Here is a 26,348-nt window from a genome sequence, read left to right on the forward strand (position 1 = left end):
TATCATTTTAGATGCAGTTGTGATAAAAAATAAACAGCTGAAATAGGCTGATCTTCCTTTTACAATTTCACCTTTAAAGCAGTACTGAGTGTCAGTGAATGCAGTTAGTAATGCTAAACGAGCAGTATGGTAATAATGATTAAATAACTGCATTGACTTATTTTGTTTAGGAGAATCCATGCTTAACATACAGGATTCTGAAGACAATCCACTGTGACAAAGCTCTGTTACGGCCTACTGAGCCATTTTCATCTTAAGCTAGCAAGGGGGGTGAGGACAAGCTACTCTTCCTTGCACAATCTCTGTTGTCGCCCAGTCTCAGTGATTAATTTGGGGGGAGACCGGGCCCACCCTTGACTCCAGGCTCCAGCCCAGGGACCCTAATAGTATCAGCTATAGTAGCTGACCTTCTGGAAACAGGACATGTACAATTCCCTGGGCCACTACTCCACAACAGCCCCAACTTCCTCAATACCTACCTCATCCTTACCTTTGGGCCTCCTTCTTTGTGCCTGATATGGTTTCTCCAACAGCGCAGCTTCCCCCTATAGCTCCTGACATGCACGCCCACCTGACTAACCGGGAGGCTTTTAACTAGCTTCATCCAGCCCGATTGGCTTCAGGTGTCCCAATCAACCTAGTTGTCTTCCCTGCCTTCTGGAAAGATCTTAATTGGCCCCAGGTGTCTTAATTGACCTGGAGCAGCTGCCATTTGCTTATCCACGTAACAAGGATTTGTTTAGCCTGTGGCTAATATATCTCTCTCCCACTACTTTACTGTAGCAATCTGGCCTTGCCCCATCACACTACCTTCAAGATCACTATCATTTTCTATATTTTCAGAGTTTTCTGCTAATGATAGTCTTTCAGTCACATCATGTATGTCACATAGCCACAGTATATCACCTGTAGCAAAAAGAAAAAAAAAATCTCCATCATCCAGAAACAACCATAGATAAGTTTGTGATAAGAACCAGCAGATTACAAAAAGAGGTAACTGATAAAAAAAAATGCCCGGTTTGTTTATGCAACAAACTTTCCTTTCCGTATGATTGAGAACCCACATTCATTAACATGGTTCAGTCATTACAGTCCACCCAACAGAGCAGATGTTGCAGTCAAATTGCTGGATAAAGTGTATGAAAGAGAAATTGAGCAGTGTGCAAAAGGTCTAGAGGGTGAAATTTTTAACCTGAGTTTTCATGGGTGGAGCAATGTCCACAATGATCCTGTTGTACATGCTTGTGTGACAACAGAAGAAGGGAATGTCTTCCTTATAGAAACAACTGATACATCAGGAAATGCGCACACAACAGAATACTGACAAGTAGCAGCAGTAAAAGCTATAACAAACTGGGGGAAAAAATTCAAATGTCTAGTACGCAGCTTGGTCACAGACAATGCTGCAAATGTATCCAAGATGAGAAGAAATTATTTAGAAGAGAGTCTTAAGCTAACAATATACGGCTGCAGTGCTCATTTAATACACCTCCTAGTCAAAGACTTCAGTGTTCCAGAAATCAAGGCTAATGTTGTTGAAATTGTAAAATACTTCCGTAACAACCACTTTGCTCTGAAAAAAGTGGGAGGAACCAAGCTAACTCTCCCAAAAGACGTGCGATGGAACTCAGTACTGGACTGTTTTGAGCACTATAGCAAGAACCGGCCTAATCTGATGACAGTTTGTGAACAAAATAATGAAAAAAGAGATGGCACTGTCACAACCAAAGTTCTCAACATTGGGCTTAAGAGAAATGTTGAACACATGCTGAGCTCCCTGAAGCCTATTTCTGTAGTCTTGAACAAAATGCAGGGAAATAGCTGTTTTATTACTAATGCTGTTGAAATTTGGAAGGCACTGAGAGAAATCTTAAAAAGAGAAATATGCAATGACAGTATTAAATTCCAAGCATTTAAAAAATGAATGGGACAAGCACTGTCTCCAGTTCTTTTTTTTCTTTTGCAAATATTTTCAATAATCAGTACCAGGATCAAACTTTAACTGCTGAAGAAAGGAGTTGGTTAGGACATGGACATCCAGCAATCATCCCTCCATGATGTCAACTATAATAAACTTCAGAGCTAATGGTGAACCGTTCAAGAAATATATGTTTGCTGATGATATTTTAAATAAAGTCACACCAGTGAACTGGGGGAAGTCACTTAAGCACTTGGATTCAGAGACTGCTGAAGTGATAATCTCACTTTTAACAGCAGTAGCTTCTTCTGCCAGTGTAGAAAGAATATTTTCTTCCTTTGAACTAATTCATTCCAAATTGAGAAATATCTGGGACTTGAAAAAGCAGGAAAGCTTGTTTTTCGTTTCCAGATTATGAACAAACAGAAAATAAAGGTGAAGACAGCTGAGTTAGCTGCAGAAGTCAATATTTTAAGTTTCTCATGTTGACCTGGCTGACATAGTCAATTTAATTTTTGATTCGGTTTTTTTTTAAATATTTCATTTTTTTAACTATCTTAGTTAAAAACAGTTTTACCAAAAACAAACCTGATTTTAAAAAAAAACTTGAATGTTTAACTACATTCAAAAATGTATATGCTTGTTTTGTTAAAATTTTATATATTTGCCGTGGAAGAAAAAAATCCAAAATACATAACATTGTTGTTTTAGTTAAATGAAATAATTTAAAATGTCTGTTTGGTGATGTTCTCCTCCTAATACAGCATGGCAAGAAAATCCTCCAAATATTAATGATTAACCTGTTGAACTGGAGATAGTTCACCTCCCAATGACTTCATAAATATCTGCTTCAATTACCTTGGTAAATGAAATAACCAAACAATCATTCATTTTCTGATATAGCTGTAAGACTAATCTGAAAAGTTTTAAAAAGAAATCACTTTAAAAATGTATAGTGTGTACCTTCTAAAAATGAAACCTACATCTATTTCTGAGTTGTGAAGAATATGCATTAAGTTATAAGAACCAACAAGAATGTACTTTTATGTAGAAATCCATGATTAAATTGAGTCTTCCTGACTAGTGATATAAATCATGATTCAAATCTATTTAAATCAAATCTGCCCTGTTTTAAAATCCTTTTTTTCTGTTATCCTTTTTCCTACCACAAAACAAACATTACTGTGCTTTAGAGCAGAGTTATCAAACTTGGGCCATGGCTTCTTCGGGGTAAGCCCCTGGCGGGCCGTGAGACGCTTTGTTTACCTGAGCGTCTGCAGGTACGGCCACTCACAACTCTGAAGAAGCCGCGGCCCAAGTTTGAGAATTCCTGGTCTAGAGGAGGCTGTTTTATCATTGTTCCCCACTGATCCCAGCCTGTTGAAAGGTGTCTGCACTCTCACCTGGCCTGATGGGTAAGCACAGTTGATACACAGGGCATCATAGCCCAGGACCTGGTCTAGGAGCAGGATAATTGCAGAATTCCACTCCAGGAAAGGAAAGACCTGTCACCTGAGGGACGCCCTGAGAGAGACCAGGAATCGAATAGGGTGTACCTGGCCCTGTCACTTACTATGACACCCACTCCCCTTCCTCCCGTGGCTTTCAGCCCTCCCTTACCTTCTGGGGCCCTGTGATGCTGATCCAGCAAGAATTAACTCCACCCTATGGACTGAGGAGGCCGTGCTCCCTTGGCCCTGCCACGCAGGCTCCAGCTGGAAATCAGATATAAAAGAAAGCAGCTCAGCTCAGTCAATGCTGACTGCTGAAGAGGGAGGATGCAGGCCAACAGCTCCAGCCTGGAAGCCACAGACTCCCCAGACTGCAGAAGTCAGCCACACTTAGATGCAAGAAGATGCCTACGACTGCTGGGAACCACTGAGAACTGACTGAACCAAGGAACCCTGAGACACCGGGGATGCCAGGACCACCACATGAGGAGACTGGGTAGGAAGTGGCCCTGGGGGTACGACCCATTAGGCTGGATGCTTGTCAGGGTGTTTTGGCTGGATCCCTGCTGACTCAATGGCAGAACCATCCACCACTGTCAGGGCCCTGGTGGAACCAGGTTGGGTGGAGTAGGTTGGGCCCGGTTCCCCCTACCCCCAGCTGCCACCCCCACTCCCACCCCTGGGGTGGGAACCTCCCCACCTTAGTCCTAGAGGCTTGTGTGTGTCTGCCATTCACCAGAGTTAGAACGCTGGATCAGTGGTTCTTCACCAGGGGTGGTGTACCTGTGAGGGTCTGCAGAGGTCTTCCAGGGGTACATCAACTCATCTAGATATTTGCCTAACTTTACAACACACTACATAAAAAGCATTAGCGAAGTCAGTACAAACTAACATTTCATACAGACACGGACTTGCTGGTACTGCTCTATAGATTATACACAACTATAAGTACAGTATTTATATTCCAATTGATTTATTTTATAATTCTATGATAAAAATGAGAGAGTCAGCAATTCAGTAACAGTATGCTGTAACACTTTTGTGGTTTTTTATGTCTGATTTTGTAAGCAAGTAGTTTTTTAAGTGAGGTGAAACTTGGGGTATGCAAGACAAATCAGACTCCTGAAAGGGGTACAGCAGTCTGGAAAGGTTGAGAGTCACTATGCTAGACTGTTTGGTGCTCTGGTCTGCCTGGGGGCATAAGTGTAGACTGTCTCATACTTTGCCCCTCCCTGAGGGAGAGGGCCACAATATAGATTCTGGTCAATAGGCCACACAGTTCTGAGGGAGAGGACAGCCACATTGACTTTGATCACTAGGCCACACCAACCCAAAACTAAGGGTGATCGGGCAGACTTAGGGTACATCCAGGCTACTCGCTCTATCGGCAGGTAGCGATTGGGTTATCAGGGATCGATATATTGTGTCTCATCTAGACGTGATATATTGATCCCCGAACGCGCTCCCCGTCGACTCCGGAACTCCACCGGAGCGAGCAGCGGTAGCGGAGTCAACGAGGGAGCCGTGGACATCGATCCCGCGCCGTGAGGACCCGAGGTAAATTGATCTAAGATACTTCGATTATTCACGTAGCTGAAGTTGTGTATCTTAGATTGACACCCCTCCTCCCCCAGTGTAGACCAGCCCTTACCTGTGGGACTTTAACAAACCTTACTCTACCCCAAAAGGGAACAGGGCACACTTGCTCCATGCAAAAACCCAGGAGCACCCACTCCTTGTGTTCTCTCCTCCTTTCCCATTGCCCACAGCCTTCCTCACTAGAGGTTCCCCTGAATTTCCCACTTCCTAACCATTTTCCATCTCACCTTCCCACTGTCCGAAGTTGTCTTTGCTTCTGACTCCCAGGAGTTGCTGCTTCCCTTTCTTCCATTGCTAACTCCTCCACTTCCTGAAGCAAATGCTACCCAGCCCCCATCTCCCCTTTACTCCCACCACCACCCCTCCCAGCTTCTTAACCCAACTCCCTCCTACTTCTTCTGGTCCTGCATTGCACCCCAACTCTGATCTATGGCATCCCCTCTTCCCATTGCCCCCAGAGCTCCCAGCTCCCAAACGTGCATCAGCCTACCACTGTGGAACTCAAGCAGAAAGTTGGGGTGGGGATGAGGTGGTTGATTCTAAGAACACACTAATGCCATGATTGGAGAGGGAGGAGGGTGTGACTCATGGACCTCTTGGTGCCACCTGGCAGAAGGCACAGGGGTATCTATTGTTTTACTGTGATTCCACAGACCAGAATCATACAGATTAGTTCACCTAAAGGTGGCACGTCAGGTCTCTGTCAAGACCAGTATCCCACTGGTTATCACAATCACTGAGAAATCTGTGCAAGGAGAACATATAAGAAGTTATGTATCTATACTGGAAATTATGTTCATAAAAACTGAAACAGATTCCTTTCAACTAGGAACTAACAGACCTTTTTCTCTCTGTCTGGCCATGTGTGTACTGGGCATCGTACGTCCCACAACAGGGGCCTGTTTGTACTCTCAGCCAAATGCTGATGAGAAGATGAAATCTTCAACAAAGGAAATTTACAGGGGAAAAAATAAAGAGCTGGATCCTGTTACAAATGAAGACAATGGCTTGTTGGGGGACATTTGGGGGTGCGGCAGCACACTCTGCATCTTCCACTGCAAAGGCAAGCTGACAGCATGACTTATAGACTCACAGACTTTAAGGTCAGAAGGGACCATTATGATCATCTAGTCTGTCCTCCTGCACAATGCAGGCCACAGAATCTCACCCACTCACTCCTGTAACAAACGCCTAACCTATATCTGAGTTATTGAAGTCCTCAAATTGTGGTTTGAAGACCTCAAGCTGCAGAGAATCCTCCCGCAAGTGACCCGTGCCCCATGCTGCATAGGAAAGCGAAAAACCTCCAGGGCCTCTGCCAATCTGCCCTGGAGGAAAAATCCTTCCCAGTCCCAAATATGGCGATCGGTTAAACCCTGAGAGTGTGGGCAAGATTCACCAGCCAACACCCAGGAAAGAATTCTCTGTAGTAACTCAGATCCCATCCCATCTAACATCCCATTACAGACCACTGGGCATACTTATCTGCAGATAATCAAATATCAATTGCCAAAATTAGGCTATCCCATTATATCATCCCCTCCATAAACTTATCAAGCTTAGTCTTAAAGCCAGATATGTTTTTGCCCCCACTAATCCCCTTGGAAGGCTGTTCCAGAACTTCACTCCTTAATGGTTAGAAACCTTTGTCTAATTTCAAGTCTAAACTTCCTAGTGTCCAGTTTATATCCATTTGTTCTTGTGTCCACATTGGTACTAAGCTTAAATAATTTGTTTCCCTCCCTAATATTTATCCCCTCTGATATATTTATAAAGAGCAATCATTTCCACCCCCCCCCCCAACCTTCTTTTGGTTTGGCTAAACAAGACAAGCTCTTTGAGTCTCCTTTCATAAGACAGGTTTTCCATTCCTCGGATCATCCTAGTAGCCCGTCTCTGAACCTGTTCCAGTTTGAATTCATCTTATCTCATGAAAGGAAGATCAAAGCCGAGCGTGGCTGTAAAATGCTGGAAGGACTTGCATGAGCTGTGCTCTAAAACATGAAAGGATCTAGTTATGTAAGTCTAGGTTCTAGAAAGCATGTTATGATTTTACTTGATGTGTAACCATTTGTTCCCAAGACTTCTACTTCCTATCACTTGAATCTCTATTTTCGGTTGAATAAACTTTTACTTGTTTTCACTAGAAACATATCTGAATGTTGTGTGTTAAGCAGAGCGGTTGGCATGTAAGGTCTATTGAGACCAGTAGCCCACTGGTTATCATAGTCATTGAGAAATGTATTGTGATGGACTCAGGCCAGAAGGATATAAGAGGGTAGTTCTTTTGAGCACCGGGACATGGGCGAGCGCTATCTCACCCACTGCTGAAAGCCCCTCCTCCAGCCTAGGGAGGGGCCACAAAACCCGGAACCCAAACTGAGTTCGAGGGATAACAAAGGCGACAACAGGAACAGGAGTGGGAGTCAAAGGGCCAAAACTAAGGAACTGGAAGGGGACACCAAGCAGAGAACCCCATACAGCGCCCATTGCTCCTCGAAGACATCGAGAGAGCCGGCGGACGCTGCCCAGAGGAACTTTGCTCGTATAAGAGGGTAGTCCTGTTGATATCCAGGAAGTGGGCCCGCCCACTGCTAAAGGACCTCCTCCCAGCCTAAGGGGAGGATCCACAGGTCTGTGATACCAGATAAGTACGGAGGACAACCAATGGAAAAAAAAACAGGATCGGGAGTGAGGTCATAGGGCTAAACGAAGGGAACCTGATGAGGACACCAAGCAGAGAACCCCGGATAACGCCCACTGCTCCTCAAAGGCGTCAAGGGAGCCAGCGCACGTTGCCTGGAGGAACTCTGCCTGAATACGTGAACGGATGAAAGAATGGAAAATGGCCCCACAGTCGCAGCCCCCCCCTCCCCCGCCAACCTCCCCTCCCTGGTGTTATGAATGGCCACTTTGGCCATAGCGAGGAGGAGGTTGACAAGGTGGTCCTGCGACTTTGTGGGGCCTCGGACTGGGAGTGTATAGAGAAATAAATGTGAGGAGAAGCCAGAATCTCAATAAGAGATTCTGGAGGAGCTGGAAAAGGGGCTGCAGCCTGGCGCCCTGAAGGTACGCGTGCGACAGGGTCTCCCTCATGCCACAGAAGGGACAGGCATTAGGGACAGTGGTAAACCACGCCAAGTACACGACCGTGCTCACAGCTCCATGCAGGAGCCGCCAGCTGATATCCCGGTGGGCCGGGGGACTAAGGTGGAATAGAAACTGACCCACCGGGGTTCCCCACCCGCTGCTGTTGGTAAAAGGTCCCACCACTTGGTGTCTGGCCAGGACAAGAGGGTGGGGTAGTGAAGCGTGTGCAGCACAAGCATGTACAGATGGTCCTGTGGTGCGGTTTGGAAATGAACCAGCTGCATGACATGCAGCCAGCTCAAGGTATGCGGGTGGAAAGGCTGGGAAGGCTCATGGGGCAGGGGGCCGATGGAAAGATCCGGAGGGCCTGGAGTGAGGGGCGGGCGTGGCTCATCCTCTTGCACAACCCGCTCGAGGAAGAACCGAGTCGTGAGAGGCAGAGCTGCCTCCACCTCCTGGAGTACGCGCCGGGGGGTCGTAAAGGTGGAGAGACCCATGCGCTGACCGAGCACCTAGGGATCCACCCAACTCCCCAGGTCGTAATCCAGAAGGTCTTCGATCTTGGCGACTCCCGCCAGGACCAACCTCCGGCACACCGAGGAGGACTCCGCCATCTGCACACGAAGATGGAAATTGTGTAACAGGGGCTCCACGAGGAGATCTACCCCCTCGATGGCCACAAAGGACCTGGCTGCTGAAACCAGCCTCCAGGTCCAGAAGAGGTCCTGGTAGACGACCAGCAGCTCGGAGAGGTCTTGTGGAAGACCTCTCGGATGGAGAAAAAAGAGCTGCTGGTCATATCGGAGCCCTCGCGGGCGGTGGAGGAAGGTGTGCACCAATGTGCTTTACGCCAAGCCACCTGCACTATAAAGGAGTCTCTGCAGAGCCTGGAGGCGGAAGACATGGACCTGCGTGTGCATGCACATCAGACCCTGTCTTCCCTCCTCCAAGGGGAGATGGAGGAGCCTGCAGAGACCCAGTGCAGTCCCAGCCAAAAAAACCCAGAACCAACCTCTGGAGATTGGTCAGGAACACTGGGGGTGGGCACAGGGTGTTGAGTCGGTGCCAGAGCATGGACAGGACCAGTTGGTTAAGCACCAACACTCTCCCCCGGAGGGAGAAGCACCGGAGCAGTCCCGTCCAGCTCCGCATCTGTCCAGTCATCCTGCTCTCTAAACTGTGCCAGTTCTCTGGCAGAGACGGATGCGTGGCCAAGAAATAAACGCAAGATGGGTCCACTGCTCTATGCTCCACCGAATGGTTTGAAGCGCCGGTGGGAGGGGGCTCGCCTGCCACCCGGCCCCAACCACCAGGCCAGAGCTCTTGACCCAGTTGACCCGGGCGGAGGAGGCCACCGAATAAACAGCTTGACAAGCCTCCACCCGCACCAGGTTGTCCGGGTCCTGGACCACAAGGAGCACGTCGTCGGTGTATGCTGCCAGAACCAGCCGCACCTCCGGCTCACAGAGCACCAACCCCATCAGCCTCGTGCAAAGGAGACAAAGGAAAGGCTCAATGGCCAGAGCGTACAGCTGACCCGACAGCGGGCAGCCTTGACACACCCCTCGCCTGAAGCTGACAGGTGCAGTCAGGATCCAGTTGAATTTGACCAAACACTCTGCGGAGGCATACAGCACCTGAAGAAACCCCACAAATCGGGGTCCGAAGCCAAAAGCCCACAGAGTGCCCAGGAGATACCCGTGGTCCATCCGGTCGAACGTCTTCTCCTGATCCAGGGACAGGAGGGCGAAAAACAGACCATCCCTACACCCAAGCTCCAAGAGATCCTGGACTAGATAAAGATTATCAAAGATGATACGGCCTGGACGGTGGAGGTCTGGTCTGGATGCACCACGTCTGCCAGCACAGACCACAGCCGCAGTGAGATGGCCTTCGCCACGATCTTATAGTCCGTGCTGAGGAGCGAGATGGGACGCCAATTCTGGAGATCGCGGAGGTCCCCCTTCTTTGGCAATAAGGCAAGCACCGCTCGCCTGCACGAAAGAGGGAGGACCCCGCTCTGCAAGGACTCGGCCTAGACGATGGCGAGGTCCGGGCCGAGGATGTCCCAGAACACCCGGTAGAGCTCCACAGTCTGCCCGTCCATGCCCGGAGATTTAATAGTGGGCATGAGACGGAGGGCTTCCGAGAATTCGGCCAGAGTGAGAGGCAGCTCCAGCAGGTCTCGGTCGCCCGTGCTGACCATTGGGAGTCTGTCCCAAAGCGCTCCACAGGCATCAGCGTTGGTTGGATCCGGGGAGAAAAGGCCAGCATAGAAGGCCCGGGCCCTCTCGCGCATCTCCACTGGATCCATGAAGGGGGCGCCATCCTCTGCTAAGAGGCAGAGGATGTGCTTTTTTGCCCCCCTCTTCTTCTCCAAGGCGTAGAAGTGGGAGCCGCAGTCCATCTCCAGCAGGAGATGGATACAGGATCGTACCAAAGCACCCTGGGCCCGAAGATTGTCAAGGGCCCAGAACTCCTCCCGCTTCTCCCAGTGTGCTCCACAGAGGAGTGGATCTCCGGGGCTGGTGGCCAGACGCCTCTCCAGCTCCAATACTTCCCGCTCCAACTGCTCTATCACCACATCCCTCCGCCGGCTGGTGCCCCAGGTGTGGCTGCGGCAGAAGAGCCCAATGAGCACCTTCCCCACATCCCACCACCGCCGTGCTGAGGGAAAGGCATGCCTCTGTTCCCGCCAGGGCAGCCAAAACTCCCGGAAGGATGCCACAAACCCCACATCCTCCAGCAGGCTGTTATTGAAATGCCAAGAGGCCGGCCCCGGCCTCTCCAAAGAAAGAGGCCATCACGGCCACCAAATGGTGGTCCGAGAACGGGGCCGGCCAAACACTGGAGGCGTGGGCCTGCGAGAGATGACATCAAGAAAAGTAAATGCGATCCAACCGGGAGTGGCTCCACTGGTGTTCCTCCACCCAGACCCAAGTGAACGTAGAGTCATCGTCCAGGTGGTGGTCGCGCCAGACATCCACCAGGGAGTGATGGACTACAATCTCCCTGAGGATGACTGCAGCGGCTGGGCTCGGCTCAATCCCCGTGCAGTCCCTCTCCTTGAGGATGCAGTTGAAGTCTCCACCCAGGACCAGGCACTCATGAGGATCCAAGGTACCGAGGAAGGCGGATGCCTGCCGAAAAAAGCACGCTCTCACTGGGCAGGATGCTGAGGCATAAACATTGACAAGATTCAACGTTAGCCCCTCCATCCGAACCCGGAGGTGCAGCAGGCAACCCGGCATGACCTCGGTAAACCCTAGCACCTTGGGCTGTAGGTGCGGGGAGAAAAGGATCGCCACTCCATCCTGATGGGCTGAAAGGTGGCTAAAATAGACCTTGTCCCCCCACTCCAGCTGCCAGCTTGCCTTGGCGGCTGGGTCCATGTGGGTCTCCTGCAGAAAAATAACCAAGTACCCCCCCTCCCGAAGGAAGGGGAGCACCTGGCACCTGCGGAGACCCGACCTACAGCCACGGGTGTTCAAAGTGGCAAAGATGGACGACGACGTAAAGAGGGCTGGGGATGATCCTCACAGTCTGGGGCACTAGCGGTGCCCATTGGACCCCGCAGCAAACCGTAACCAACCCCAAAAGTTAGCAGGGCGTCACGAAAGCAGCGGGTCCACTGGTAAGCTGCAGCATCCCACTTCCCGGTCCCTTTGTCCTCCTGCATAAAGGCCCTCACGGTCTGGAGAACAAGATGGAAATTGCCCCAGCGCTGAAGAGCAAGATGCACTCTGTTTGTGGAGCCAGGAGTGTCCTCCAAGAAAGAGCGCATCTTGCTCCTCTGTGCAATGGGGACCGGGGTCACGGACCCTGGGGCATCTCCCTATTGGACCTCCCTGCCAGCCTCGTGGTCTATAGAGATGGGCACGCAGGGATCAAAGCCCCGTCGAGGCACCCGTCTGTCCAGCACCGCACAACCTGACGCAACACTCGGCCCCAAGGACAATGGCAGAGGGAGAACTGCAGCCCCAGATGGGCTGAGAGAAGGAAAAACAAAAACCGCCTCCTGGGGGCCTGCATAAAAAGAAAATGAGGCAACCTTGGGGCGGCAACAACAGAAGGAGAGAGGGAAGAGAGGTCAAGGACAGGAACAAGGGCGGGAACAGGGGCAGGGACAGGACACAGATCTAGGATGGGAACAGGGTCGGGGCAGGGAACGGAGGCAACATCTAGGGCCTGGGCGGCAGAGCTACCGGAGCATGGTGCCTCTTGACCCGACACGGCAATTGAAGGGACAGCAAGGGAATGGGGTGCCTCCACAGCGCAAGCCTCAGGTGCCTCACTAAACGAGGCACCCTCAGTTACAGCGCTGAGGGGAGGCGAAAACTTCGGTCCCATCTCATGGGGCAGGGCACCCATGGGCTCAGAGCCCGGCCACTTAGCATCGGCGGCCACTACAATGGGCACGACAGCGTCAGCCAGATTAACAGTCGCGGCCAGGCAGGTGGTCAGGGCCGGGGGCATTGCAAAGGCCAAAACAGGGGCAACAACCTGAGACGGAGGGAAAGGGAGAAGCGGGGGCGCCAGATAACAATCGCTCGTACCGAGGCCCTCCAACAGGGGGGCCTCCACTCCCTCAGTGGTTGGGGTCAAGCCCAGGCCCTCGATCTCAGTGAAAATAGAGGCAAAGTCCCCTCCCGCTGCTACAGATTCCCCCTCGACAGCAGCCGGGGCAGTAGCCATTGCAGTGCCTACAGGGGGCACAGATGGCAATGGGGCAGTGGGGGCACTGTCCAGAACCCCCTCAGGGAAGGAGTCCATAGGGGAGATGGTACCACCAGCCTCTGCAGCGACCTCGGCCGACTCCAAACAACGAATGTCAGCAAGGGAGGCAACAGAACACACAGCACCAGAGACCCCCTTCATAGTTTTACAGGGGGTCCCTTCCCGCTCACCAATGGGGCGAGGGTGCTGGGACCGTGCCCCCGCTTGCGGCGTCTCCCCCGCACAAGCTCCCAGCTCCCCGAAGAGGGGGGCTGGCCAGCTGGGTCAAGGCCTGGGAGTGAGGGCAATGACGGGAGGGCAAGGGAAGACAAGGGCTGGACAACAGGGAAAGGAACGAACTCCCCCTGAGGCAAGCCCCGCTCGACTCCCGCTGCCGGCCCTGCCACCCTCTCCTCCGCGGGCCCCGGTCTACTACCCTCCTCAGCGGTGGGGCCCGCACGCTCATCTGGGCACGTCGGGGGTGCTTCCCCCAAAACCCGAGCAGAGTTGACGACGGTCACGAATGGAGGAAGGGTGACCCCAGGGACCGGGCGATCAGGGCCACCTGTGATGATAGAGCCGATGCCCTTCCAGGTATCGGGGGTCCCGGATGCCCCTCCAAGTCAGGCCATAGGGCAGTCCCTCCGGACGTGCCCCGCCACCCGGCAGAGAAAGCACTGGGCCACCCCCGACAAATAATAAACCCGGTACTGGGCCCCTCGATGGGGATCTAGAAAGGACCCCTCCAAAGCCTCCCCATCACGTGCTGCCAGCGGAATTTGAACCTGCACCTGCCGGCAGAATGACAAAACGTGGTGGAGTCCTTACAGCCCAATGAAAGGGGGCTGAGGACGGATGGGGCCTCCCCAGGGTGGAGAGGAACGGTAAAAAGGCAGCATTGGGGAGGAAGAGAGGAACAGAAGAGAAAATCACCCGTACGCCCAGGTCCTCCAAAGGCTCGAGGGGGACGGGAGCGCCCCCCACCACCAAGTCCCTCTCCAGTGGCCTCCGACGCCAGGAAGAACACCACCTTCCAAACATCTTAGAGGCCGCTACCAGGACCGTGGGCCCTGCCACCCACGCCAACGCCCGCACGTAGGCCCGTGCTCCCTGGTGAGAATGGGAAAGGGGCCCCGGCCGCCAGGAATGGTATTCCGGGAGGCGGCTGGAGCAGATGGTGAGGCGGCAAGTGGAGGGGTGGCAGCCACCTGGGCGTACGCACTGGGGGCCGAGGCAGCGGCACCCACAGTGCTGGTGGAAGGAACAACGAGCAAGGGAGAAGGGGGAGCTGCAGCCGGTGATGGAGCTGCAACGGGAGAAGAAACCACTGCCCCGGGGGGTGTCACCTTCCGGGCAGGGCCCTTGCCCTTCTTCGTCCCCCAGCCTTTCCCACCAGCCAAGGGAGCGGTCTCAGAAGTGGAGGCAGCCGAGGTGGCGGCAGCAACAGTGGAGTCTTGGGAGCCCCTATCCATGCCCACCAGTGCCTCAATGGTAGCAATGGCGGGCAGCCCGGCAGCAGCAGTCGAGGCGGCCATCGCAAGGGAGGGTACGGGGAAGGCAACTGAAAAGAAACTGCAGGGGCGCCCAGGGAAGTCCCACCCCCTGAATCACCCTGGCTGCACTAAGGGAAAGAAGGGAAAACTAAGATATCATGGAGGAGAGTGCATCAGTGAAGGAACCAATTAAAAAGAGGGAGGAGGGGGAATCTCAAACGTCAACAGTGGAACGTGGGCACACAGGCAGGGCCGGCTTTAGGCCGATTCAGCCGATTCCCTGGAATTGGGCCCCGCGCCTAAGAGGGCCCCACGCCTTAAGCACCTTTAAAATTTTTTTTACTTATCCCGGCTGCAGTCTGCTCCGGGGTCTTCCATGGCCCAGCTCCCCTGACCAAAGTGCTGGCGGGAGCGCGGCTGCCCCACAGCCAGCTCTCCCAGCTGGAACCCTGGCCGGAGAGCGGCAAGCCCCGCAGCCCTGCTCTCCCGGCTGGCGCCCCGGTCGAGCACGGCAAGCCGCCCCGCGGCCCCGATCTCCCAGCTGGAGCCCCGACTGGAGCGGGGCAAGCCGCCACGCAACCCCGCTCTCCCGGCCGGAGCCCTGGCCGGAGTGCAGCAAGCCGCTCTGCGGCCCCAACTGGAGCCCTGGCCGCAGTGTGACAAGAGGCCCTGCAGCCCCGCTCTCTTGGCTGGAGCCCCGGCCAGAGCGCAAGCCCTGCTCTCCCGGCTGGAGCTCTGGGACCTTTAAATAGCTCCCAAAGCCCTGGGAGCTATTTAAAGGGCCGGGACTCCAGCTGCCTCTGCCACCCCATCCTTTAAATAGCCATCGGAGCCCCCCCACCCCCATGTATTCTCCAGGGCTCCCATGGCTATTTAAAAGGTCTGGGGTGGGGGGGTAGAAGCAGGGGAGCCCCAGGCCTTTTAAATAACCCCCAGAGCCCTGGGATAGCAGGAGCCTTGAGGGCTATTTAAAGGGCAGGGGCTCCAGCTGCCTCTGCTGCACCCCCTGCCCTGCCCGCACCAGCCCTGCCCCCCCTGCCTGCAGACAGCTCTGCACCCCGTGCCCACAGCCAGCCCCTGCCAAACCCCCTGCCCTTTCTCCAGCCAACCCCTGCCACACACCTCTGTGGCCCTGCTCAAAGCCAGCCAGCCCCACACACAGCCCTGCCTGCACCAGCCCTGCACACCCTGCCCACACCCAGCCCCGCACCCGCTGCCCTGTCTCCAGCCAATCCCTGCTGCACCCCCCTGCCTGAAGCCAGCCAGTTCCGCACTCCTCTGTCTCCAGCCCTGCCAACCCCTGCTGCATCCCCCTGCGGCCCTGCCTGAAGCCAGCCCACCCTACACCCCCGTCTCCAGCCAGCCCTGCACCCCTTGCCCTGCCTGCAGCTAGACCCTACCTCCAGCCAGCCCCTGCCCTGCCTCCAGCCAGCCCCATGTCCACTGCTGCCCTGCAGTTCCCAGGCCAGTAACCCTGCACACCTGCTTCAATGAGGGGGGCAGGGAGCAGCTGGGACCCACACATGTGCACACCCGCAGGGAGTGGCAGGGACCCACACATGTGAAATGGCAGTCATTAATAAGCAATCAACAGCATATATGATGCAATGTACATAATATATAATTGTATTATTTATATAGTTATGGAAAGTAAATAATACATGGAAGAAATAAAAGGCTTTTTTTTTTTTTTTTTTTAGTCATCCCTGCCAGGGCCCTGCCGAAAATGTTCGAATTGGGCCCCACACTTCCTAAAGCCGGCCCTGCACACAGGCAAGAAGGGCTGACCCGGAGGGAGGGTGAGAAACGGGGGAGGAATTCAAGGGAGGGCTAAAGCAGATGTGCCTCAGGCACGGAGCAGAAAACAGGGTGGGGTCAAAAACAACCAAACCAAAAAAAAGAGAGGGGGGAAAAATGGGGCTGGCAACCAGGCCTGCACCACGGGACAAGGGCGGGGCAAACAAACCAATCAAGGACCAAAAAGCAAACCAGGGCAGACCAGAGCAAACAGGACGGCTGAAGGGGGATGGGCAGGGCAGGCAGCAAGGGGAGAGGGGGCGAGCAGCTGCAAAAACAGGGCAGTGGGCGAGGCAGAGGAAAAGGAGGCCCACCAGCCAAATGCAGCAGGGGAGGGAGGACAAGACCAAAGGAAGGGAAGGGAAATGAGCACCCACAGGCATCTGAAAAACAAATGCCTGTTTGCTGCCGCTATGTTCTCTGGATGGTTAGGGGGCAGAGCAAACTGCTAGGCTGCAGAGCAGAGAACAGAGCCAGAAGGCAGGTGGAAAGGTGGAGGGGACAGTGGTGGTGGCAGTAGAGGGGCGGGCGGACTAGGGAGAGAGCTCCAGGCCCCTTCCCCAGCTCCCCACAGCAAAGGTACCTACCACTACAGAGGCAAGGATATAACAAACCCCCCTCCACAAAACAAAGCCTCCTCTACTCCCTCCTCAGCTCCAGCAGCAGTAACTGCTCCCTGGCAGGAGCAATCCAGCCGGGGGGAGGCCTCAAAACGATGGAAAAAGTGGGGCCCTGAACTCCTCTCTGAGGGTCACACCAGCCGGGTCCTCCCCACAGCAGCAACGGGGCAACCAGCCAACAAACCGGCCTCAAGAGAGTGGAACGCAGGTAGATCAACCTCAGAAGGAGCAGGGCCGTTCCCTGGATAGCCAGACAAGGACTACTCCAGGCCAATCAAGACACCTGGTGCCAATTTAACCAGTGATGGTCGTTAGGCTAATGCCGGCACCTGACCTCAGTTAACTGACAAGTGGTCAGCTAAGGCTGTTGGGCTAATGGAGACAGCTGGGACCAACTGAGATCCCACTTATACTGCTTTAAAAGCTCTCCCTGCCAGTTCTCCTGAGAGGAGCCCAGGTGAAAGGAGCTGGAGGAGAGGAAGCATTACTGAGCCCTGAGGTAAGGGTGAAGCTTAGAAAAGGGGACCATGGGGAAGTTGCCCAGGGAATCAAAGCAGTGTCAGCAGAGGAGGGAAGCCGCTAACAACTGCTACCATTAGGGTCCCTGGGCTGGAACCTGGAGTAGAGGGCAGACCCGGGTTCCCCCCTCTTCCCTGCCTCATGATCTACAGAAATCCCTTGGAGAGGGGAAACAGACTTTGGTCCAGGCAGGAGACCAAATGGTGCTTACGGAGCTGTAAGGAGCAATAGAGACTGGATCTTCCACCTTCCCACCTCCCATACCAGCCTGTGATGAAAGTAGCTCAATAACCTGTAACCTTTGCCGCCATACTGGGAAAGGGAGGTCATATTAAGGGCCTTAGCGAGCTTCTGAGGCCACTATATCCGCCAGGAAGTGCGGGACCCACCAGTACAGGCGTGGAGCTTTGTCACAGTATGTAAAGAGGGCATTTAAGTAGTTATGTATCTATACTGGAAACTATGTTCCTAGGGCCTCATACAGATTCCTTTCAAGCAGGAGGAAACGGACATTTCTCTCTCTGTCTGGTCACATGCATACTGGGCACTGTACATCTCACAACGGGGGCCTGTTTTACACTGAGCCAAATGCTAATAAAGAGATTGTGAAATCTTCAAGAGAAGAAATATACAGGGGAAAAAACATCCCAGGAGGATCCTGTTACAAGTGAAGATAATGGTACTCTGGGGGACATTTGAGGGTGCAGAGGTACACCCTGTGTCTTCAACCATGGAAGTAAACCGACAGTGTGACTTGTCCCATGGATGCAAAATCACAGCCAACCCTCTAAAATGCTGGAAGGACTTCACGGGAGCATTGGTCTAGGACACCTGAAAGGATCTAGTTATGTAAGTCTAGGTTCTAGAATGACTGTCTTGATTTTACTTGCTATGTAACTATTCGTTTCCCATACCTCTGCTTGCAATTACTTGAATCCATACATTGTTAAATACTCTTTTTTACTTATGTTCCCTATAAACACATCTGAGTGGTGTGTGTTGGATGGAGCGGTGATCTAAGGTGGAACTGGTAAGCTGGGGTCAACTTCTTCTTTGAGGGCAGTGAATCTGTGAATACTATGAGCGTCCAGTGGAATGGGGGCTGGACACTCCAAGGAGACAGTGCGGGGGGGGACCCTCAGAGTTTGGAGTGTGTCTATCACTAACCTAATGAGAGAAAGCAGTGCCTGAGTAGGGTAAGGTGAGTGAGGGGGACTTGTGCTGCTTGTGGCTGGTGGAGTCAGGCAGCTGTCCCATATCAGGCACAGATAAGGTTCCCTCATGTTAAGGGCAGGTGGTAATGAGGTTCCTCATTGCTCTGGGTAGCCCAGCAGTGTCACAGAGGATAACCAGGAGAGGACAATATTTCAAGCAGAGGAGCATGGCCATAGGTATCAATGGGAGCTGACAGGTCAAGGAGGACAAAGATGGAAGTGTTGGGCTTTGGTTCAAGAGAGGTCACTAGAAACTTTGACTAAATCTGTCTCAGTGGAATGTCCCATATCTCTGCCTCCCTGAAACCTTCCCTTCCCACTCCCACAAGACCCTTTCTGCTCCCTAGAACAACCATTCTGCAACCTCATCCCTCCTCCTTCCCACTATCCCTAACGTTCCCCAGTCCCCAGTAATCCCAGATCTTCTACCTAATCCTCCCCCTCCTACAGAACCAATGCTGGGCCCACCACCCCTTTTCCTCATTCCCAGTTTCCCACAACCTCTGTCCACCTTAATACCTGTCACCAGGAGCTCCTGTCCCTGACTCCCTCCCTCCTCTTGCTGCCATTGTACCCAAGCCTGACTGATTCCCTGTTGTTGTCCTAATCCTCCACACACACCTCCCCAGGAGAACCATGTCAGGAACTGGGGCATGAACAGTGAGGTCCAGTGGCCAGACGTGTGTGGTCAAGAAAAAATCAAGTGGCAGGGTCCGGCTCAAAACACTAGGAACCATAGAGCAGAGTGACAAGGCAGAGACCGGGAACGAGGCGTGATCTCTCTCAGCAATAGGTCAGGGATCTGCCTTCCTGCACAGATGGCTTCCTGGTATTTCCCACTTTAACCAGAAAGTCTGGATCAGTCAGAGGTCATGGGAGGCGCAGCCAGTCATTTCTAGTGTGGTTGGCACTTGACTGGTCTCCCAGGATGTGTATCGCCATCAGCTCCACAAAGGCAGCTCTGTGATGGAACAGAACTGCCACCCACCTGGGACTTTACAGACACATATTCATACCTCAGTAATCTTCATGCACCAGCCCCGCATCACCTTCTCCCAAGGAAGGAACCTCCCACTGTCTCTTATCCGATGAGCCCCCCTGCCTATCACACCCTTCGTGCACTTGGGAAGCTATTACAGCAGAGCACCAGTTCTACCATTGGTAAAATTCAACATTCTGTTCTGTTTAAAGATCAGCTGTTCCAATGGCTCTAACAGTGCCCTGCTTATGAAGAGTCTCTTGAAATTTGTCATGGGGGTGGTGACAGGGCTAGTGGCCCAAATATGGGGTGATTTGATAGGTTCCTGAGCTACAGCCCCCCGCAGCAACTTTTCACATTATCAACTGGCTCTTATGGTATGTCCTGGGGCTGAAACTATACTTCCGATTATCCACCAGCTGACCTCAGTCCCTTGGCCTTTCTCTCTGCTGATACATGGCACCCAGTGCCTCAATGGGGAAGCAGAATCATCAAAGCAAATTAACTGTAAAGCTTGGATTTTGAAATTGGCAAAAGGAAAAGTGTCGAGTCAAAGAGACTGAAATGCTCATGAAGTGCAACAAGACTCTTGTTAACAGCCAGAGGGTTTCCAGCAATTTACTCTCTCAGGAATTGACTGACTCCAGCAGAAAATGTTGTGGTCATTGAACCTGAGTTCCACCCATGGCTTTGAGTTAGAGCTCTACCACTGATACCTTTCAGACAATGAGTTCTGTGGCACCTTATAGACTAACAAACATATTGGAGCATGAGCTTTTGTGGGTGAATACCAACTCTTTGCCGCTTTTACAGATCCAGACTAACAGGACTATCCCTCTGAGTTTTCAGAAAATGCGTGTTGTGCATTTTTCTTGCATTCTGCAGGAGTTCCTCTTGAAAGTTTTGCCCTCTGATACCAAACTTTCTGGTTAAGAGGAATATTTCCAAGTGCTCTAAAACCCACAGGCAGACTCTGACCTGGTTTACTCTTACAAGTTTTGCCAGTCCAGCTCTGTTGTTTAAGGCTGTGAAAAAGCACATCCCTCCCCTGACCCCCAACATAGGTCAAGTGTAGGAAAGTTATAGTAGCAAAAGCATCCATTTTTAAACAAGGAAACTAAATGCTCAAACTACATTAATGTACAGTTAAGCCTGCTCAGTGCCGTCTCCTGCCTTACACTGTATGGTTGGTGGCTAAGCTTAAACCTCTTCAAACCAGGAAACAAAGAGTTATTGTACATACCAACCCTGCAAGGCAACCTTAACTCTGCCTCCAAGACATAACCGTGCAGCTGGCAAGAGCAACTGGGAATGGATATGTATGGGTGGTGCAAAGGTTAACAATCTGCCACAGGAATTCAGCTCAGTGCAGTAGTAACGAGGTGAAATTCTGTGGTCTGTGTTATACAGGACATCAGAGTAGATGACCTAACAGTCACATCTGGTCTTAAAATCTATGAACCTATAATCAATACAAGGAAGGGCTAGGAGAATGTGCCAGTGTTTGTGTTGTGTTCAAAGATCGGAATATCAGGATTTATCTGCATGCCCTCCAGCTGTGTGCACTACCAGCTGTAGCTGTCATTGCATGATGGAGGGATTAGTTGGAGCAGCTGGGCAGAGCTGTGCCTGTGCTATGCAGAGAGGTGCATGTGAACCCTGAAGGACCAAATCTGACTCTTTTCTGGGCTGAGTATGGCAGGTTGTGTCAGTGAAGTTGCACAAGGGTGCATCGTTCCCGTGGAGATTGTCAGCAGTCCGGTGGCGTACATGCTAGTGGTCTGCAGGGCTTAATGAGGGGTAAGTGAAGGCAATGACTCGGAAGGAATCTTCAAAGTGAGGGCAAAGGGGTGGCAACGTTTTGCAAATTTCTGGTGGTTCAGGAGGCTTAATATTGGAATGAAGGCCAGGACAGGCAGCGTCTGTTTGCTATGATGGAAATAAACCCAAGTATTACCTTAGCAAAGAGAAGAGGTTAAACTTTGCGCAGTACTGCTCCTGTGCTCTGCTCCCAAAGTGTTCTGTAGCAGGGGAGGGTAGAGGACTAGCATGTGTGTCCCTGGCATCTTGAGGTGACGCTGAAACCGTGCAGAGTAGAGATGGCATTGTGCGGGTAACATGAACCTTAACTCTTCATTTCCCCTTCTAAGAATTAAGGGGACAGAAATCCTTACCCAGCGAGGTCACATTCTCATAGATCTCCTGCATGACATCCCTGTAGAGGGCTCTCTGAGTGGGGTCCAGCAGAGCCCACTCTTCCCTGGTGAAATACACAGCCACCTCCTCGAAGGTCACCGGCTCCTGAAAGAGGAAGTGTCCAATGCTCAGTACCTGCTGCCCCAGTCACAGCCCCACTATTCACGGCAAAAGGAGACAATCAAATAGAAGCTCTGAGAGAGACAGTCAGTCAGCAGAGTCCTATCCCCACACTGCTGAGAGCAGCCAGAAGGCATCAGGGTGAGGGAACAAAGAGAGACCCCTTGTCTCTCCCAGCAGATCCATCACACACCAACTAGCAGAGGCTGATACAGGAGATGGAGCCCCCAGTAGGATCCAGGAACAGCCCTATGGTAGGAACCCCAACACCCTCCCCACTGCCAGCAGCAGGATGTGAGGGGCCGGGACATCTTCCCTACACCTCCCTGCTGGGTGCCCCTTTCCATGTCACAACAGCCCCTGGCTAGCAGGATCAGGGTTCAGCACTGTGAGTCTGGTCTGTTTTCCCAGTCCTGCCCAGGGGGTTGCTGTGTCTGTTTCTTGTTTCACAAATTAGGGAATTTTCTCCCCCAACACCCAAGAATTTGTTCCAAAGATCTAGGCCCACGTTAAACAAGTCCCAGCAGGTTTGTCACACTCTGTCCCCGTCCCTTTCCTCACCCAGGGTATTCCCTGCCCCCTCCAGCCCTAACTCCCCAGAAGTTGACACCTCTTCAGTATTTCCTGCCCCTCTCCCTCCAGCAGGAACCCACCAGCCACCCCCCAATAATCCCTACCTGAGCTGGCACCACAGCAGCCATTTCTCTTCCCTGTCCCATGGGAGGATGGGATGAGCTGGAGCAAGACATGGCCATCATTCTGCAGCCTGGGAGGGCGAGAAGAGCAGTTGTGGAGGTTTCAGAACAGGCTTTAGTTCCTTTCACATCACGATTCCCTCAGGCTCTTTCCCTGCAGACAGAGATTGTAGATTCTGCCTCGCCGGGAACATGCTCAGTCCCCATAGTGCAGCAAAGACCTTGCCCCTGGCCCCTCATTTCCCCCCGTGCGCTCCCCCAAGCAGCAGTAACAAACCAAGATATTTTAAAGCCCTCCCAGCAACAGAGTGTGAATCAAACCCCAGAAAAGACCAAAACCAAAGGAGCCCCTTTGGGGGGATTCCCCCTGACACTGCCCCCAGGGCAGCGCACTCCTGCAGCAGGGGGACAGGGAGAGTCAGGGGCTGGTTTTTCCTCTCTCTGCTCCTCACCTTGGTCACAGGGAAGTGACCCTGTGCAGGGATGCTGCAGTGAGTGTGCCTGGGGGGGTCAGAGATCCAGAAATCTTCCCCCACTCTCTAATTTCTTCTCACACCCTCTTCCATCTCTTCCTCCCCTTACCTAGCACCTTGCCCCCCGGCTGGGAGCCGTGGTCACCCCCCCATTCTCGGGGGGGGTCTCTCTCTCGTGGCTGCCCCGCCCCGCCCGTGCAGGGAAGGGGGCACTAGGCAGGGAGACCCGCTTTACCCACCCATGGTCCTGGGCACAGCAGAGAGCCAGGGGGGCGGATCAGACTCGCTGCTGGAAGGATCCTTCTGGCCTTAGCGCTGCAGCAGCTCTGGGCCCTCGGACACCCGGGGGGGGGCAGAGATGGGGGGAGGCTGGGCAGAGCCAGGGACCTGCCCAGCCCCAAGGGCTCAGTCACCTGGAGTCTCAGCTCAGGAGTTGTCCTCAGCAGAGTCCGGGGCGGTTTCTAGCCGGAGAAGCCCCCCTACCCCCAGCCGGGCCCGGAGGGGTTAATGCCGGGCTCCTCCCAGCACAGACCCCGCTGGGGAAGTAGCAGCTGCTCAGCTCCCGATGGAGGCAGCAGCCTCTGGTCTCTCAGGAGCTGCCGGGGGCTGATGGTCCCGGTTCTTTGTTCTCCCGGCTCCTGCCTCCTTCCTCCCGCCCCCTCCCCAGTTGCTCCAGCCCCTTCCTGTGCCTGCAACCCCCCCTCCCCGCCCCCCAGCTCCCGGCTGCCCCAGCCCCTTCCTGTGCTTGCAACCCCCCCACTCCCGGCTGCTCCAGCCCCTTCCTGTGCCCTGCAACACCCCCCCCCCCGGGCTGCAGCGCTCACCGGGGCTGTTTGCAATGGCTGGGACTCGCCCCCTGGGACAGCCCCGGGCTCTGCTGAGCCGGGGCCCCCCTCCCGGAGATGGAAGAGAGCGGGGGGCCGGGCAGGGAAGTGAATCTGCACAAGCTGCCCCTCCTCAGCCCATCTCTGCCCCTCCTCATGTCTGTGGTTCCCAGCGCTGCTGGCCCCACTGCCACCCGCCCCCCGCTCTGGCTCCCCTCAGGAGGGGCCAATCCAGCTCCAGGAGAGCACGTGCCCCCACCCCCTGGGAACAGGACAGGGACCAATTGTCCCAGCCAGAGAGGGAAGGGGGCAGCCCAGGAGTTCTCAGGCTGGGGGTTACTGCCCCCAGTTATGTGGGGGTCACAACCCCACCCAGCTCTGCAGATGGCAGCAGCCCAGAAGTGAGGGTGGAAAAGTGATACTGACAAATGTCTTTGCGCTCCCCCTTCCCCTATGTTAAACAGTAACTATTAAAAAAAATTCTGCTCATAACAATAATTCAATTAAAGTGTGTTTTAGGCTTAATTTAAAAGTGGTGAGAAAAGGTAAATTCATTTTAAAGAATAGATTAAATAATATATTAAGCATTTAAAATCAGGTTGAATATAAAAAATGTGTTTTGAATTGATAAGGTCAAGTTACATTTTAAGTGCAATAAAAGGCACATAAAACATAACATGTGCATAATGATTATGAAGAATAATGCAAATAAGTCAAATCACGGAGAAAAGTGCAATGAAAAAACCCCACCAATACTATTTATTCAGAGGTTTGTGCTACTGTAGATGCAGACTTTGTATTTACTGCTGTGCAGAAGAGCTGGAAAAATAATCCAAAGAAGCAGAAAAAAAAAAGAAGATATTAAGGAGAAAAATTTAAGACGAAATAATTCAACTCCATTCCTAGAGTTTACAGCCAAGCTTATTGTGTGGTTTGGTTTCATGCCGTCATTTCTGCTGAAGAGTACAGCGTATTAAAAAAATGGCACAGTCCCCTAATCACTCAGAGCAGAGGCTTACTTTGTGCAAGGGGTCACTGTCACGGACTCACAGATCATGCCCACTCTTGGCCCCATGCGGGGAACCCCCTGGAGCGAGACAGCCCTTCTCAGGGGTCCACTCTCTCCCGGTGGTCAGGCCCCTCCACCTCCTGGAGCCGCACCTCTCTGAGCCTTAACATGCCTGTTTCTTGCCCTGGACCCCTTCAGGGAGTTCACTTGCTCTGGACTGCAGGACCTCCACTCCCAAAGGGAATAATGCAACCCTGCTCTCTAGACTAGAGTGACACTCAGGCAGCATAAAACAGAAAGGTTTATCGAGCATTTGAGCACAGCATAGGAAACTCTCCGGGGCCTCGGGCCTGGCCTCCCTCAACACAGCATATCCAAGTCTCCCCTGCATTAGGTGGGCTCTGCCTGCTCTCCCTCTCCAGCTCAGAGCCCCAGGCACACTCACGTGCTGGGCATCTGATATTACCAGCCCCAAGCCCTGCCTCTGTCCATTGTCTTCTCTCCGGGTAAACAGGGTCGCCTGGGCCTCCTCTCTTCTGTCCTCTGCCCCGAACCAGCTGGTTAGGTCACCAGGGTCCTCTCTTTGCAGCCCATTGTCCTCCCATTGGCTAGAACCGGCTGCAGCTCCTGAGCTGGGCCTCTGGGTCACCAGGTCGTCAGTTGCTGGGGTATCCATTCTCCAGGCCTTTGGCTGGGGTCCCAAGTTCCCTTGCTGGTCCTCTGTAACAACAAACTCCCTATCCGATCACCTCGTTAAACTAGTAGCACTCAGGGAAACTGAGTCCCAACCCCCTCCATGCAAACTATTGGAAAAAACAAGAAAATCCCCCACTTTGTCACATTCAGGAAATACCACGCTGGTCTTCCAGGAAAAAAGACCCTGTCGCAGAAGAAACCATGTGGCTAGAGTCATAGCTAAGACTACAATTTAATCATGGGTATTTTTAGTAAAAGTCATGGGCAGCTCATGGGCAAGAAACAAAAAACCATGGCCTCTTGACCTATACCATAAATACTCGTGATTGAATCTTGGGGAGTGGGAGGAGGTGGAATCCCAGGGGGCCCACAGCACCACCTGCTGGGTGAGGAGGGGGAAAGCCCCAAAGAGCCCACTGTGCCACTGAGGAGGGGGAAGCCCCAGGGGCCCCACTGCCACTCTGGCCACTGCTGGGGGGGGGAAACCCTCTGGGGCCTGTGGGGCAGGGCTCTGCTGGGGGTTTATTCTTTCCTTTAATCACTGTGGAAGTGTAAACAGCCAGAAAATTTGCTCCTCTTTTCTATGCGGAACAAATAAAGGCAGGCTGGATTATTTCCAGGGCTGTAAGTAATAAAACACAATGGAGCAGAGAATGGTTTTGATCTATCAACCTGCGGGTTATGGAGCCAGCACACTTCTGCTGGACCGTGTTATAGTTGGAGGATCTATTCATAGGGCAACAGAGTTCGACTGAGAAGGTTTTCTCTCCTGATGGGTTTCTGCACCAAAAAATAAAATACAATAAAATAAAATAAAAATTCTGTGCACAATATTTTAAAAATTCTGCAAATTTTATTTGTCAATAAATAGGCTCCAGCATGGCAGTGGGGAGCACAGGCTACTGGATGCATGGAGATCATAGAATCATAGAATATCAG

The 26,348-nt window shown here is 52.6% G+C and overlaps 2 protein-coding genes and 1 pseudogene across 8 annotated transcripts in view; 1 reads left to right on the top strand and 2 right to left on the bottom strand.

The window, feature by feature from the left end:
* LOC127039355 (zinc finger protein 883-like) overlaps nucleotides 1-21,670 on the bottom strand; it is a 33,297-nt pseudogene extending 11,627 nt beyond the window's left edge.
* The window catches only part of LOC127039327 (zinc finger protein 420-like), a 645,607-nt gene that overhangs the window by 594,048 nt on the left and 25,211 nt on the right, over nucleotides 1-26,348 (top strand). The gene's annotated exons all lie outside the window — the stretch shown is intronic.
* LOC127039371 (zinc finger protein 883-like) overlaps nucleotides 1-26,348 on the bottom strand; it is a 341,025-nt gene that overhangs the window by 64,285 nt on the left and 250,392 nt on the right. The window contains exon 1 of one of the 7 annotated variants that reach the window (XM_050932958.1): nucleotides 22,390-22,474. The exons of 5 other annotated variants lie outside the window; for them this stretch is intronic. In XM_050932958.1, the coding sequence (XP_050788915.1) occupies nucleotides 22,390-22,470 (81 nt within the window). In that variant the 5' untranslated portion in view covers nucleotides 22,471-22,474. Of the gene's footprint in view, nucleotides 1-21,650; nucleotides 21,671-22,389; nucleotides 22,475-26,348 lie in introns of those variants that run through there. One more of the 7 variants, XM_050932963.1, reaches the window with a different exon arrangement.

The sequence above is a fragment of the Gopherus flavomarginatus genome, chromosome 23 (assembly GCF_025201925.1).
Source record: "Gopherus flavomarginatus isolate rGopFla2 chromosome 23, rGopFla2.mat.asm, whole genome shotgun sequence".
NCBI lineage: Eukaryota > Metazoa > Chordata > Testudines > Testudinidae > Gopherus > Gopherus flavomarginatus.